The 15,756-nt window shown below is 50.5% G+C and overlaps 1 protein-coding gene across 1 annotated transcript in view; it reads right to left on the bottom strand.

Moving 5' to 3' along the window:
- The window catches only part of LOC116967688 (atypical kinase COQ8B, mitochondrial-like), a 28,853-nt gene extending 15,066 nt beyond the window's left edge, over positions 1 to 13,787 (bottom strand). The window contains exons 1-8 of the mRNA XM_033014279.1: positions 13,729 to 13,787; positions 10,973 to 11,151; positions 9,913 to 10,275; positions 8,518 to 8,584; positions 7,098 to 7,175; positions 5,764 to 5,886; positions 4,231 to 4,316; positions 1,930 to 2,070 (exon numbers count right to left, since the gene is read on the bottom strand). Coding sequence (XP_032870170.1) covers positions 1,930 to 2,070; positions 4,231 to 4,316; positions 5,764 to 5,886; positions 7,098 to 7,175; positions 8,518 to 8,584; positions 9,913 to 10,275; positions 10,973 to 11,149 — 1,035 coding nt within the window. The 5' untranslated portion in view covers positions 11,150 to 11,151; positions 13,729 to 13,787. The remainder of the gene's footprint in view (positions 1 to 1,929; positions 2,071 to 4,230; positions 4,317 to 5,763; positions 5,887 to 7,097; positions 7,176 to 8,517; positions 8,585 to 9,912; positions 10,276 to 10,972; positions 11,152 to 13,728) is intronic.
- Positions 13,788 to 15,756: the final 1,969 nt, after the last annotated feature.

Here is a 15,756-nt window from a genome sequence, read left to right on the forward strand (position 1 = left end):
CAATGTGGACAACTATATTCTGCACTCAATGCTGGAGTAACTCAGCGGGTGAGGCGGCATCTCTGGAGAAAAGGAATGTAGGGTCTCGACCCAAAACGTCAGCCATTCATTTTCTCCAGAGATGCTGCCCCACCCGCTGAATTACTCCAGCATTTTGTGTCTACCTTCGATTTAAACTAGCATCTGCAGTTCTTTCATACATATATATATAGATAGACGAGGAAACACTTTTTCTCACAGAGAGTGGTGAGTCTGTGGAATTCTCTGCCTCAGAGGGCGGTGGAGGCCGGTTCTCTGGATGCTTTCAAGGGAGAGCTAGATAGGGCTCTTAAAAATAGCGGAGTCAGGGGATATGGGGAGAAGGCAGGAACGGGGTACTGATTGTGGATGATCAGCCATGATCACATTGAATGGCGGTGCTGGCTCGAAGGGCCAAATGGCCTCTACTCCTGCACCTATTGTCTATATTCTGCATTATATATTCTCCAGCATTTTGTGTCTATCTTCAATTTAAACCAGCATCTGCAGTTCTTTCTTCCACATATATTCTGCACTCTGTATCTTCCCCTTTGCTCCACCTATTGTACTTAGAAACATAGAACATAGAAACATAGAAATTAGGTGCAGGAGTAGGCCATTCGGCCCTTCGAGCCTGCACCGCCATTCAATATGATCATGGCTGATCATCCAACTCAGTATCCCGTACCTGCCTTCTCTCCATACCCTCTGATCCCCTTAGCCACAAGGGCCACATCTAACTCCCTCTTAAATATAGCCAATGAACTGGCCTCGACTACCCTCTGTGGCAGGGAGTTCCAGAGATTCACCACTCTCTGTGTGAACAAAGTTCTTCTCATCTCGGTTTTAAAGGATTTCCCCCTTATCCTTAAGCTGTGACCCCTTGTCCTGGACTTCCCCAACATCGGGAGCAATCTTCCTGCATCTAGCCTGTCCAACCCCTTAAGAATTTTGTAAGTTTCTATAAGATCCCCTCTCAATCTCCTAAATTCTAGAGAGTATAAACCAAGTCTATCCAGTCTTTCTTCATAAGACAGTCCTGACATCCCAGGAATCAGTCTGGTGAACCTTCTCTGCACTCCCTCTATGGCAATAATGTCCTTCCTCAGATTTGGAGACCAAAACTGTACGCAATACTCCAGGTGTGGTCTCACCAAGACCCTGTACAACTGCAGTAGAACCTCCCTGCTCCTATACTCAAATCCTTTTGCTATGAAAGCTAACATGCCATTCGCTTGAGTTTGACTTGATTATATTTACGTATAGTAGTATCTGATCATCTTGGACAGCATGCAGGACAGAACTCTTCACTGGTGGACACAAGATGCTGGAGTAGCTCAGCCGGGACAGGCAGCATCTCTGGAGAGAAGGGATGTGGTGACATGTCAGGTCGAAACCCTAGAGTCCCACTGACCAAACGTTGACCCAGATCTGAATTAAAGTTGCTGAGCGCAATTGTGGCATTGGCAACAATAATAGATGGCATCTCATCCCACCAAGGCCAATAGACAATAGGTGCAGGAGGAGGCCATTCGGCCCTCCGAGCCAGCACCGCCATTCATTATGGTCTCTGGCTGATCACTAATAGAAAAGATGGAATCTCATCCCATCCCTTACATAGATGTATTCAAGAGAGAGTTAGATTTAGCTCTGAGGGCTAACGGAATCAAGGGATATGGGGGGAAAGCAGGAATAGGGTACTGATTTTGGATGATCAGCAATGATCATATTGAATGGTAGCACTGGCTCAAAGGGCCGAATGGCCTACTCCTGCACATATTTTCTATGTTTATCCCACCAAGACCACCGATACAGAAGATGGAATCTTATCCCACCAAGACCACTAATATAGAATATGGAATTCTATCCCATCTACTTGAGTTGTTCACTGCCAAACAAGCATGGAGTTACCTGGATCTTGATGGCCACCTCGCGACCATCTCTCAGCTCCGCGTGGTGCACCTGCCCGATGGAGGCAGCAGCGAACGGCCTCTCCTCAAACACCGCCAGCTTGTCTCGCCAGTCCGGGCCCAGCTCCACGTTCAGGACCTTCTGTGTGAAGACCATTGAAGACGTTGGTTCGATTCACCGATCCCTCACAAATGTCCATCAGCCATAAGGTGTGAAAACGCACACGTCCAGACAACGTATCAGGCAACTGAACCATCCTGGAGGCTGCAGTGAATCGCTCGATCAGCTGACAAGGTTGTTGGCTGCAACCTTCCCCCTCATTGACGAACTGTACACTACAAGGGCCAGGAAGCGAGCGGGTAAGATCATCTCTGACCCCTCTCACCCTGGCCACAAACTCTTTGAATCACTTCCCTCTGGAAGGCGACTCCGGACTGTCAAAGCTGCCACAGCCAGACATAAAAACAGCTTTTTTTCCACGAGTAGTTGCTCTACTCAATAACCAAAAGTTTGTAGCCTTCTTTTGCTCTGGTATTTAATTCAATTCACATGTTTAAACTATAATGTTTTATTCTTAATGTAGTATGTTTTATTCTTAATGGTTTACTGTATATCATGATGTTACTGGCGAGCGGAGCACCAAGGCAAACTCCTTGTATGTGTACAGGCTTGGCCAATAAACGTATTCAAACTCAAACTACCACAGCCAGAGAGCAGTGTTGAATGTTTACACCTTCAACAGCCCCCTATCTTTGGGAATGAATCGTTAAAACCTCCCACTGTCCGAGCCAAAGATCCTATAGCGAGCAAGATAGACCACTCGACGAAAAAAACGTGGTACGGTCATGGGCAGATTCATGGGTAATTTTCGGCCCCATTTCCGTAACCGGCTTCCATCTCCGCACCAAAGATCCCGTAGCGGAGCAAAGATACTAGTGCAGAGACGGAAGCCAGTTACGGAAACATCCTCGTAAAAATAAAAGTTCTTTGGTAAAAATCTTCTCATTTTCAGAATTTTAATTTATTAACACAAACTGTTCTCCCTCAACGTTGATTACACTGCGAGTCGGGTCGGGTCGGGTTACTGAAATGGATGAAAAAAAGGCCCACGTTCCGCTCCGTTGCGTACTACACGTCAGCCCATTGCGTTTAGCAGGAGTGGTCTATCTTGCTCCGCTATAGGATCTTTGGTCCGAGCAACCTCTCCCACATGCAAAATCTATCCTTTTTAGAACGTTTTTCAAACGCTTTGAATGGTCAGAGTGCAGAGAACAATTTCTTCGCTCAGAGGATTGTGAAGCTTTGCGAAATATCTAGCAGTGGGCCTTGAAGGGACGGCTGCCAAGTATTTCAAGGTTGAAAATGGCAACATTTACCACGTCGAGTCGCCGTGCAGAGAGAGAAGTCTTTTGTTGCTCCGTGGACAAAGAAGTGTCGAACACAATAGTCAGATAACCAAGATGGGGGAGGGGAAGGGGGAAAGAGTAGCTAATAAACTGCCTGCCGTTGTAAGAGATGGGATAACACAATTTAGGGTGGCGCAGCGGTAGAGTTGCTATCTTATTGACCCTGTCCCATTTAGGAAACCTGAACGGAAACCTCTGGAGACTTTGTGCCCCACCCAAGGTTTCCGTGCGGTTACCAGAGGTTCCCGGAGGTTTTTGTCAGTCTCCCTACCTGCAACCTCCGGCAACCACCTGCAACCTCCGGGAACCGCACGGAAACCTTGGGTGGGGCGCAAAGTCTCCAGAGGTTTCCGTTCCGGTTTCCTAAGTGGGACGGGGGCATTTACAATGCTTGCAGCGCCAGAGACGGCGGTTCAATCCCGACTACGGGTGCAGTGCATACGGAGTTAGTACGTTCTCCCCGTGACCCCCGTGGGATTTTCCCGAAATCCTCCCACGCTCCAAAGACGTACAGGTTTGTCGGTTAATTGGCTTGGGTTTGTTTACTTGGTTGAAGTGTAAATTGTTCCTAGTATGTGATGGATAGTGTTAATGTGCGGGGATCGCTGGTCGGCACGGACTCAGTGGGCCGAAGGGCCTGCTTTGGCGCAGCATCTCTAAACTAAAAGAACAAGCTAAACATTTCAACTTATAGAAGGCCACAAGAACACGGTGTACGTGTTAAACAAAACATGTCTTTAGTAAGAGGGTGGTGAATCTGTGGAATTCATTGCCACTGAAGACTGTGGAAGCCAAGTCAGTGGATATTTTTTGAGCAGAGCTGACAGATTCTTGAAGTGCTACGGGGTTATTTTCCCACGTAATGGGGATAGGAATCTGTTCTCACCACACTCACCATCGTCTGCGATGCCGGCATGAAGTCGGCACTCTGTCGTACTCGTTCAAAGATCTTCTGGAGCTGGGGGTTGATGAAGCTATTGTCTGCGCACACAGAAAGTTTATTAGGTTTTTAAAAAAGTTTTTGTTAGTTTTAGATCTTATAGAGGCGTGTAAAATCACGAGGGGAATAGATTGGGCGGATGTAGAGTTTCTTGCCCTTAACCTACACGTCTTTGGGATGTGGGAGGAAACGCAACGGGGAGAACGTGCAAACTCCACATGGACAGCACCAGAGGACACATCTCTCTGACGGTGTGAGGCAGGGGCTCTGCCAGCTGCACCACTTAGCCACCCTAGATCAGCTAAATGAATTAAATGCAGACTAGAAATGTAGTCTATCTTTTGTAGACTAGAAGATATTGTAGACAGAAAATATTTGGCCTGGCAGATATTCGCCAGACCAAAGCTGACCAAGGCCAGCCATCGGCCATCCCAACCACTGTCCACCCAGATTAACCTGGTCCTGACCAGGTCCCATCACAGTCTACCCCACCCTGGCTCAAACTTGCCCACCCAACCTAAGTCATAAGGCCATAAGTGGAATTAGGTCATTTGGCCCATCAAGTCTACTCCGCCATTCAATCATGTCTGATCTATCTTTCCCTCTTAACTCCATTAAACACATTTTCTCACAGAGAGTGGTGAGTCTGTGGAATTCTCTGCCTCAGAGGGCGGTGGAGGCCGGTTCTCTGGATACTTTCAAGAGAGAGCTAGATAGGGCTCTTAAAGATAGCGGAGCCAGGGGATATGGGGAGAAGGCAGGAACGGGGTACTGATTGTGGATGATCAGCCATGATCACATTGAATGGCGGTGCTGGCTCGAAGGGCCGAATGGCCAACTCCTGCACCTATTGTCTATTGTCCTGCCTTCTCCCCATAACCCGATACCGGTACTGATCAAAAATCTATCTATCTCTGCATTAAAAATATCCATTGACTTGGCCTCCACAGCCATCTGTGGCAATGAATTCCACAGATTCACTACTCTGTGCCTAAAGAAATTCTTCCTCATCTCCTTCCAAAAGGAAGGTCAAGTTAAGTCACACTTATTTATATAGCACATTTAAAAAAACAACTCTTGTTGGCCAAAGTGCTTTATAAAGTCCTTTCATTTTGAGCCTATGACCTCTGGTCCTAAGACCTCTCGACCCCATTCTCCTGCCTCCGCCCCGTAATCTTTTGCCACCCTGAATGGGGTTGAGATGCTGTGCCCGGACATAACTGGAAGGGCCGAATGGCCTCCTCCTGCACCTATTTTCTATGTTTCTATGAGCAGGCGGTCAGGGAGAGGTTAAGAGGGAGTTAGATGTGGCCCTTGTGGCTAAAGGGATCAGGGGGTATGGAGAGAAGGCAGGTACAGGATACTGAGTTGGATGATCAGCCATGATCATATTGAATGGCGATGCAGGCTCGAAGGGCCGAATGGCCTACTCCTGCACCTATGTTCTATGTTTAAGAGAGAGGATGTATGCAGTGGGAGCTCGCTCACCCTGAATGCTCAGCATCTGTCCCATCTTCAGCGCCGCCCCCCGCACTTTGCACAGGGTGTCGACAATTCGCTCAGCGTTTGCCTCGGAGAGGAAGGGGTTGGAGTCCAGGAGTGCTTCACTGTCTGTGGTGACACAGGAGCATTAACGGTCAGGAGACTTTCATTGTCATATTTGCCAACAGCAGAACAACGAAACTCTTACTTGCAACGGCAAAACAGCCCTGTTAATACAATCCTATAAATGTATAAAAGAAAAAAAATCAATAATTTAATAACCACAATGGGGCGGTCAGGGTGGCGCAGCGGTAGAGTTGCTGCCTTACAGCCCTTGCAGCGCCGGAGACCCGGGTTCGATCCCGACTAAGGGCGCTGTCTGTACGGAGTTTGTACGTTCTCCCCGTGACCAACGTGGGTTTTCTCCAAGGTCTTCGGGTTTCCTCCCACACCGCAAAGGTGTACAGATTTGTAGTTTAATCTGCTTGGTGTTTGTGTAAATTGGCCCTAACGTGTGTCGGATAGTGTTAGTGAGCGGGGATCGCTGGTCGGTGCAGACTCGGTGGGCCGAAGGGCCTGTTTCCGCGCTGTATCTCTAAACAAAACCAAGAACTAAATTATACACAAGAGGAAAGAAACCCAAAATTCTTCGTGAAGCCAAAGGACAGTGCGTAGATCATTTGGAGACACAAGGAACTGCAGATGCTGGCTTACCAAAAAAAAAGACACAAAGTGCTGGAGTAACTCAGTGGGTCTGGTAGCATCTCCGGAGGGCATGGACAGGTGACGTTTTAGGTCAAAACCTTGAAATGACTGAAAAGGGATCTCGATCCGAAACGTCACATTCCTTCTCTCCAGAGATGCTGCCTGTCCCTATTAGTTACTCCAGTATTTTGTGTTTGTCTTTGGTTTAAACCAGCACCTGCAGTTCCTTCCGACACATCTCAGGAGAACATGAAAAGGTGACGTATTGAGTTGGAACCCATCGTTCCTAACTGTCACTGTATGTCATGTTGTCACTTGCGGGCGGAGCACCAAGGCAAATTCCTTGTATGTGAATACTTGGCCAATAAACTGAATTCATCTTCAGAATGACCCGCTGAGCTACTCCAGCACCCTATCTTAAAAATAAGCCCTTCCTTGCACTCCTTCCAGCTTAATGGTCTCCATGAAGAGCTGGAGAATTGTCAGTCAACAGTTCCAACAGTTTGCTCAGAGGCAATAGTGCCGAGATGCAAGAATTGATCACTGTACGTCATGATGTTACTTGCGAGCGGAGCACCAAGGCAAATTCCTTGTATGTGTACATACTTGGCCAATAAACCTATTCAAGAGCTCACCGTTTGATTTCTGTCTTCCTTTCAATGAACTTTTGGCTACTTCTGCCAAGGCACCGATCCCCAAACTCACTGCCAAACCTGTCAACAGAAATACACGGATTTAGGTTTAGGCTTATTATTGTCTGTGGATTGTCGCCTTGTCGTGGCGGAGAAGCTTGCGTGGACCCGAGATCCTGAGAGCGATGCCGTCTGGAGCTACGCTCCTGGTAGGGCCACCCATGGTGGTAAGGTCGAGAGGGAAGTCTCTGACAAAGAGCAATCCCACCAGGACCTTCAAGGCGGAGGACGATGGATGACCTTAGTGGAGCGTCACAACGGCTGGGATGGCGGATGAAGGCTGCAGCGGAAAAGGGTCTCCGGTCGTCTTGGACTCCATGCCACTGGATCCTGACCCAGATCTGTCAAGGACCGTGGGGTGGCTGTCTGTGCACCAGTCTCCCCACGTTAAACAAAGTCGCGCACAGGCGTCCTCCATATAGGGAATAGCACCCTGGAGACACCCATGCACAGCCATGACCGAAGGGGGCCTAAAAGATATTATTGTCACATGTGGCGAGGTAGAGTGAAAAGTTTTGTCTCGCTTGCTGTGGGTGATACACAGTGGTGCAGCTGGTAGAGTTGCTGCCTCACAGCGTCACAGACCCAGGTTCGATGATGACCTTGGGTGCTATCTTTGTGGAGTTTGTACGTTCTCTCTGGGACCTCCGGATGCTTCCGTTTCCTCCCACATCCCGGGTTTGTAGGTTAATCGGCCCCCTGTAAATGGCCAGCTCACACTAGTTCTGGGTTATCCCACTCTCTCATCTACGAGTAGGTTACACAAGCCCATTAACCTACAAACCCACTCGTTGTTGGGATGTGGCGAGAAACCGGAGTGCCTGTTGAGCCACACGGCCACAGGGAGAAGGTGCAAGCTCCTCACAGACAGCACCAGAGGTCGGGATCGAACCCAGGTCTCTGGCGCTGTGAGGTAGCAGCACTACCCGCCGTACAACATAGAAAATATCCTGGTGCTCTAGGACTGAATGAAGTCAATGCCAAGCACGTGGTGAGTTTAGAAGGTTGAGGGGGGGACTTCATTGAAACTTAATGAAAGGCATAGATAGAGTGGATGTGGAGAGGATGTTTCCACTGGTGGGAGAGTCTAGGACCAGAGGGCACAGCCTCAGAATTAAAGGGCGCTCTTTTAGAAAGGAGATGAGGAGGAACTTCTTTAGTCATAGGTAGATAATCTGTGGAACTCATTGCCACAGTGGGCTGTGGAGGCCAAGTCAGTGGATGTTTTTTAAGGCAGAGATAGACAAACTCTTGATTAGAACGGGTGTCAAGGGTTATGGGGGAGAAGGCAGGAGAATGGGATTAGGAGGCAGAGATCAGCCTCGATTGAATGGCGGAGTGGTCTCGATGGGACGTGGCTCACCTCCGAAGTTGGCCAGCCGACTGATTCGCGACGATGGTACTTTTCTTTCACGAGCTCTGTCGCTTAACTGGGGGAAAAAATAAACAGAATTACAATGATAGATGTAAAGTCGTAACGAACTGGACTTTTCCATCAAAGTTTATTCCTCCCTGAAACTGCTCAGGCGGTCAGGGTTATCAAACTGAAGACAGACACACAATGCTGGAGTAACTCAGCGGGACAGGCAGCATCCCTGGAGAGAAGGAATGGGCGACGTTTTAGGTCGAGGCCCTTCTTAAAACTTCGACCCAAAACGTCGTCACCCATTCCTTCTGTCCAGAGACGCCAACTGTCCCGCTGAGTTACCCCAGCATTTTGTGTCTATCTTCAGTTTGATAACCCTGACTGTGTAAATCAGCTAAATGGGAAGGAATGAACTGCAGATGCTGGTTTAAACCAAATGCCCCTGTCCCACTTAGGAAACCTGAACGGAAACCTCTGGAGACTTTGCGCCCCACCCAAGGTTTCCGTGCGGTTCCCGGAGGTTGCAGGAGGTTGCAGGTAGTGGAAGCAGGTACGGAGACTGACAAAAACCTCCGGGAACCGCACGGAAACCTTGGGTGGGGCACAAAGTCTCCAGAGGTTTCCGTTCAGGTTTCCTAAGTGGGACAGGGGCATAGAGTGGACAGGGAGTGCAGAGAAGGTTCACCAGACTGATTCCTGGGATGTCAGGACTGTCTTATGAAGAAAGACTGGATAGACTTGGTTTATACTCTCTAGAATTTAGGAGATTGAGAGGGGATCTTATAGAAACTTACAAAATTCTTAAGGGGTTGGACAGGCTAGATGCAGGAAGATTGCTCCCGATGTTGGGGAAGTCCAGGACAAGGGGTCACAGCTTAAGGATAAGGGGGAAATCCTTTAAAACCGAGATGAGAAGAACTTTTTTCACACAGAGAGTGGTGAATCTCTGGAACTCCCTGCCACAGAGGGTAGTCGAGGCCAGTTCATTGGCTATATTTAAGAGGGAGTTAGATGTGGCCCTTGTGGCTAAGGGGATCAGAGGGTATGGAGAGAAGGCAGGTACGGGATACTGAGTTGGATGATCAGCCATGATCATATTGAATGGCGGTGCAGGCTCGAAGGGCCGAATGGCCTACTCCTGCACCTAATTTCTATGTTTCTATGTTTCTATAAGAAACAAAAAAGCTGGAGTAACTCAGCGGGTCAGGCTGCATCTCTGGAGAACAGGAATAGGTGACATTTCGGATCAAGACACCGCTTGGAATCAATGACATGAGATGATGTGGATAGTGGAAGTGTGATTTGGCTACAGATGTGGCACGGTCTTGTTGAGTGGTGGGACAAGACTGAACGAGGTCCTGTTCCAGCAGGTACTGTACACAATGGGCTTACTATTTGCCTTGGTCCTTTGGTTTGACTCCACTTGTCTCTGTGTTGTTTGTTGTCCCTGGCCTTGGCGATGTCTTCGGGAGTCAGACCCCTGACCGAGGTCTCCTCGTGGAAGCTCCGGGTCTGCCCCACCCCGGGGCCCGCTGGCCCCGCAAAGTCCTGGCTGCCGGCCTTGAATCCGCCCGCGTGGTACGGGGTGGCGCCACCTCTCTGCGCCCCTCCAGCGTCGGACGGACTCTTCCGGTGCCCTCCCGCTGTGTCTCCGGCAGAATACTCCGGGGCCATCTCCGACGCCAGGTTCCACTGCGAAGCATCATCTTCCTCCGGGAAGGGAGTCGGCTCCTCTTTGAACTCGCGAACTCCACGCTGAAAGTGAAGAGCAACAGAGGATGTGACGAGAAGACCAAGTACAAGCCAGGATGCTTAGCGGTGGAAGGTAGGGATGAGGAGCTGGAGCTGGAGGGGATGAAGGTGAGGGTGGGTGAAGGTGAGTGAAAGTAGACACAAAATGCTGGAGAAACTCAGCGGGTGAGGCAGCATCTATTGAGAGAAGGAATTGGCGACCTTTCGGGTCTCGATTCAAAACCTCACCAATTCCGTCTCTCCATAGACGCTGCCTCACCTGCTGAGTTTCTCCAGCATTTTGTGTCAACCTTCCATTTTACCAGCATCTGCTGTTCTTAAAGGTAAAGTGAAGGAGGGTTGGGGACATGGACGGGGATGAGGGTGAAGTTGGGGAGGGGGGTGAGAGCAGGGTAATGGGGGAGTTAAGGTGGGGGTTGGGAGATGGAGGTTGGAAGTGAACGTGAAGGTGGAGATGGGGCGGTGGAAGGATGAGGATGAGTGTGGGGGGTGTAGATGGGGATTATGGTATGGAGGGGGTGGTGGTGGATGGGAGGGTGTGCGTGTGGGTGGGGAGTGAGAGTGAGGTAAAGGGGGCTGAAGCTGGGGAGGGGGTGAGCGAGTGTGAGTGGGTGGGGGGGGGGGGACGAAGAAGATGGGACGGGGAGGTGGGAGGGGTACGGGGGTGTGGGACACGGGAAAAAGAGACGCCACACGTTACCTCACTTGCCACGAGCAGCGAGCTGATGCATTGCTCTGCAGAGACCTGCAGCCTCTTCAGCCCGTCGCCCAGCACAGAATTGCAGACAGCGAACCGCAGCTGGTCCCCCTGCGTGTCTGCAATGGCCTTCCCCACCCGTGCAGCACCCCGCAGAACACTGAGAGTCTCGCTCCACATCTCTGCAGCCAAAGAGCAGGCGCTGGGTTAAAATCAAAGGAGTCACACATGATGGACACAGGCCTTTCGGCCCAGCCCGTCCATGATAGCCCATCTAACCTCATCCCACCGGCCTGCATTTGGCCCACATCCCTCCAAACCTTTCCCATCCATGTAAGTAAGTACGTTTATTGGCCAAGTATTCACATACAAGAAATTTGCCTTGGTGCTCCGCCCACAAGTAATGACATGAGATACAGTGACAGTTACGAATGACTCAGAAAACACTAAACATTAGTAATAATAAAACATTAATGATAAAACACCATTGATCAAGCATGTGAACCAACAAAATACCAGATCAAAGGGAAGCTACAGGTTTTTGGCTGTTGAGTAGAGCAACTACTCGTGGATAAAAACTGTTTTTATGTCTGGCTGTGGCAGCTTTGACAGTCCGGAGTCGCCTTCCAGAGGGAAGTGATTCAAAGAGTTTGTGGCCAGGGTGAGAGGGGCCAGAGATGATCTTGCCCGCTCGCTTCCTGGCCCTTGTAGTGTAAGTACCTGTCCAAGTGTATTTTAAAGGCTGCTACAGTACCTGCCTCAACAGCCTCCTCTGGTAGATGTGGAAGTGTGTGAGTGTACTGGGTTTTGAAGGGAAACCAGGACGGGCTGGGCTGCATGCCAGCCTGGTGCTTGATCAGAACTGGAGGCCGTTCAGCCCAATGAGGCTGTCATGTCATTCTGAGCCTGCACACTCAAGGGGACTAGTGTTCCGCAGTGTTCACACTCATGGGGAGTGGTGAACAACTGTGCTCATACTCTCAGGGACCAGTGATCAACAGTGTTCACACTCATGGGGACTTGTGAACAACAATGCTCACACTCACGGGGACTGGTGAACAAGTGCTCACACTCATGGGGACTTGTGAACAACAATGCTCACACTCACAGGGACTGGTGAACAAGTGCTCACACTCACGGGGACTGGTGAACGACAGTGCTCACACTCCCAGTGACCAGTGAACACCAGTGCTCACACTCACAGTGACTGGTGAACACCAGTGTTCACACTCATGGGGACTTGTGAACAACAGTGCTCACACTCACAGGGACTGGTGAACAAGTGCTCACACTCACGCGGACTGGTGAACAAGTGCTCACACTGACAGGGGCCAGAGAACGGTGCTCACTCACGGGAACTGGTGAACAACAGTATTCACACTCAGGGGGGCTCTGAGCCACAGTGCTCACACTCACAACGATATTCACACCAGTCCTTGCTCACTTATAGTGATCATCTCTTCTCATACTCTCGCAGGGTCTTCCCCATTCACACTCACACGGACCCCCCCTTACCTTTGCTCACACTCACAGGGACCCCCTCATTGCTCACACTCACAGTGACCCCCTCACTGCTCACACTCACAGTGACCCCTTCACTCCTCACACTCACAGTGACCCCCTCACTGCTCACAGCTCACACTCACAGTGACCCCCTCACTGCTCACACTCAGTGACCCCCTCACTGCTCACACTCAGTGACCCCCTCACTGCTCAATCAGTGACCCCCTCACTGCTCACACTCACAGTGACCCCCTCACTGCTCACTCACAGCTCACCCCCTCACTGCTCACTCACAGCTCACACTCACAGTGACCCCCTCACTGCTCACACTCACAGCTCACAGCGACCCGCTCACACTCACAGTGACCCCCTCACTGCTCACTCAGTGACCCCCTCACTGCTCACACTCACAGCTCACACTCACAGTGACCCCCTCACTGCTCACACTCACAGTGACCCCCTCACTGCTCACACTCACAGCTCACACTCACAGTGACCCCCTCACTGCTCACACTCACAGTGACCCCCTCACTGCTCACACTCACAGCTCACACTCACAGTGACCCCCTCACTGCTCACACTCAGTGACCCCCTCACTGCTCACAGTGACCCCCTCACAGTGACCCCCTCACTGCTCACACTCACTGCTCACACTCACAGTGACCCCCTCACTGCTCACACTCACATCTCACAGTCACCCCTCATTGCTCACACTCACAGTGACCCCCTCACTGCTCACACTCAGTGACCCCCTCACTGCTCACACTCACAGTGACCCCCTCACTGCTCACACTCACAGCTCACACTCACAGTGACCCCCTCACTGCTCACACTCACATCTCACAGTCACCCCTCATTGCTCACACTCACAGTGACCCCCTCACTGCTCACACTCAGTGACCCCCTCACTGCTCACACTCACAGTGACCCCCTCACTGCTCACACTCACAGCTCACACTCACAGTGACCCCCTCACTGCTCACACTCACTGCTCACACTCACAGTGACCCCCTCACTGCTCACACTCACAGCTCACACTCACAGTGACCCCCTCACTGCTCACACTCACAGCTCACACTCACAGTGACCCCCTCACTGCTCACACTCACTGCTCACACTCACAGACTCCTCACTCCCTCCACTTGCTTTAAAAACGCTTATTGACACCGACAAGGCCCCGGCCCTGCAGCCGCGCCCCGGCCTTTCCCAGCCCGGTGCCCGCGCTCCCGCTGCCCTCCCCCGGGGGCCGCCTCTACCTGCGCTCCCGGCGCCGCCGCCTCGCTCCACCAGGCCTCGCCTTGTCCCGCCCCCCGGACGTCTCCTTCCTCCAATCGCCGCATTGAATGACTGGTCCCGCCCATCACTGACCGACGTCTCCCACCTCCAATCACATAACGCAATTGGCAGTCCCGCCCCCGCTCTAGCACTGACCGACGTCTCCCTCCTCCATTCACCGCGCTGCATCACTAGCACCGCCCCCTGAGGCCACTGACTGGCGTCTATGTCCTCCAATCACCGCGCTCTATCCTTAGTCCCGCCCCCCACTTCCGCCCTGACTGACACCTCCCACTGTTTGCTGACCGACGTCTCTCTCGTCCAATCGGCGCCTGGATCAACAGTCCCGCCCACCTGCCCACTTTGACCGACGTCTCCTTCCTCCAATCACCGCGCTCACCCATCAGTTCCCTCCTTCCCCGCCACTGACTGGTCTTAAGGTCATAAAGTCACAAGGGATAGGAGCAGAATTAGGCCATTCAGCCCATCGAGTCCATTCAATCACGGCCGCTCCATCTCTCCCTCCTCACCCCATTGAAGGCTGACTTCCCGAATCGTGAAAGATGCTGGAATCGTGGCTGAAACGCAGAGTTCTGGAATAACTCAGCGGGTCAGGCAGCATCTGTGGAGAAGATGGAGAGGAGACCTTTTTGTTTCGTGACCCTTCGCCATCAAGTTCAAGTTCAAGTTCAAGATTCAAGAGAGTTTATTGTCATGTGTCCCTGTATAGGACAATGAAATTCTTGCTTTGCTTCAGCACACAGAACATAGTAGGCATTTACTACAAAACAGATCAGTGTGTCCATATAATAATAATAATTATGGATGGGATTTATTTAGCGCCTTTCTAATACTCAAGGCGCTTTACATCGCATTATTCATTCACTCCTCAGTCACACTCGGTGGTGGTAAGCTACTTCTGTAGCCACAGCTGCCCTGGGGCAGACTGACGGAAGCGGGGCTGCCAATCTACGCCTACGGCCCCTCCGACCACCACCAATCACTCACACACATTCACACACATTCACACACAGGCAAAGGTGGGTGAAGTGTCTTGCCCAAGGACACAACGACAGTATGCACTCCAAGCGGGATTCGAACCGGCTACCTTCCGGTTGCCAGCCGAACACTTAGCCCATTGTGCCATCTGTCGTCCCAAATATATATACCATATATATACCATAATATAAATATATACACACATGAATAAATAAACTGATAAAGTGCAAATAACAGAAAATGGTTATTAATAATCAGAGTTTTGTCCGAGCCAAGTTTAATAGCCTGATGGCTGTGGGGAAGTAGCTATTCCTGAAGCTGGTTGTTGCAGTTTTCAGGCTCCTGTACCTTCTACCTGAAGGTAGCAGGGAGATGAGTGTGTGGTTAGGATGTTGTGGGTCCTTGATGATACTGCCAGCCTTTTTGAGGCAGCGACTGCGATAGATCCCCTCGATGGAAGGAAGGTCAGAGCCGATGATGGACTGGGCAGTGTTTACTACTTTTTGTAGTCTTTTCCTCTCCAGGGCGCTCAAATTGCCGAACCAAGCCACGATGCAACCGGTCAGCATGCTCTCTACTGTGCACCTGTAGAAGTTAGAGAGTCTTCCCTCGACAAATCTTCTCCTCGACAAAGCTTCTCGACGTTTATTATTGCTAAGGTACCGTGAAATTCCTTCTTTCGCATACAGTTCGGTAAAGATCTTACTATCAAAGGTAGACATATAACGTTTTAGTCTTAATGTTTTAATCTTAATTGTTTACTGTTGTCATGTTGTTACTTGTGAGCAGAGCACCAAGGCAAATTCCTTGTATGTGTAAATACTTGGCCAATAAACTTATTCATTCATTCAGACACAAAAAGCTGGAGTAACTCAGCGGGTCAGGCAGCATCTCTGGAGAGAAGGAATGGGTGACTTTTCTGGTTTAGATCCTTCTTCAGACGCCACACAAAACGTCTCCCAATCCTTCTACCCAGAGATGCTGCCTGTCCCGCTGAGTTACTCCAGCTT

This window comes from Amblyraja radiata, chromosome 41, assembly GCF_010909765.2.
Source record: "Amblyraja radiata isolate CabotCenter1 chromosome 41, sAmbRad1.1.pri, whole genome shotgun sequence".
NCBI lineage: Eukaryota > Metazoa > Chordata > Chondrichthyes > Rajiformes > Rajidae > Amblyraja > Amblyraja radiata.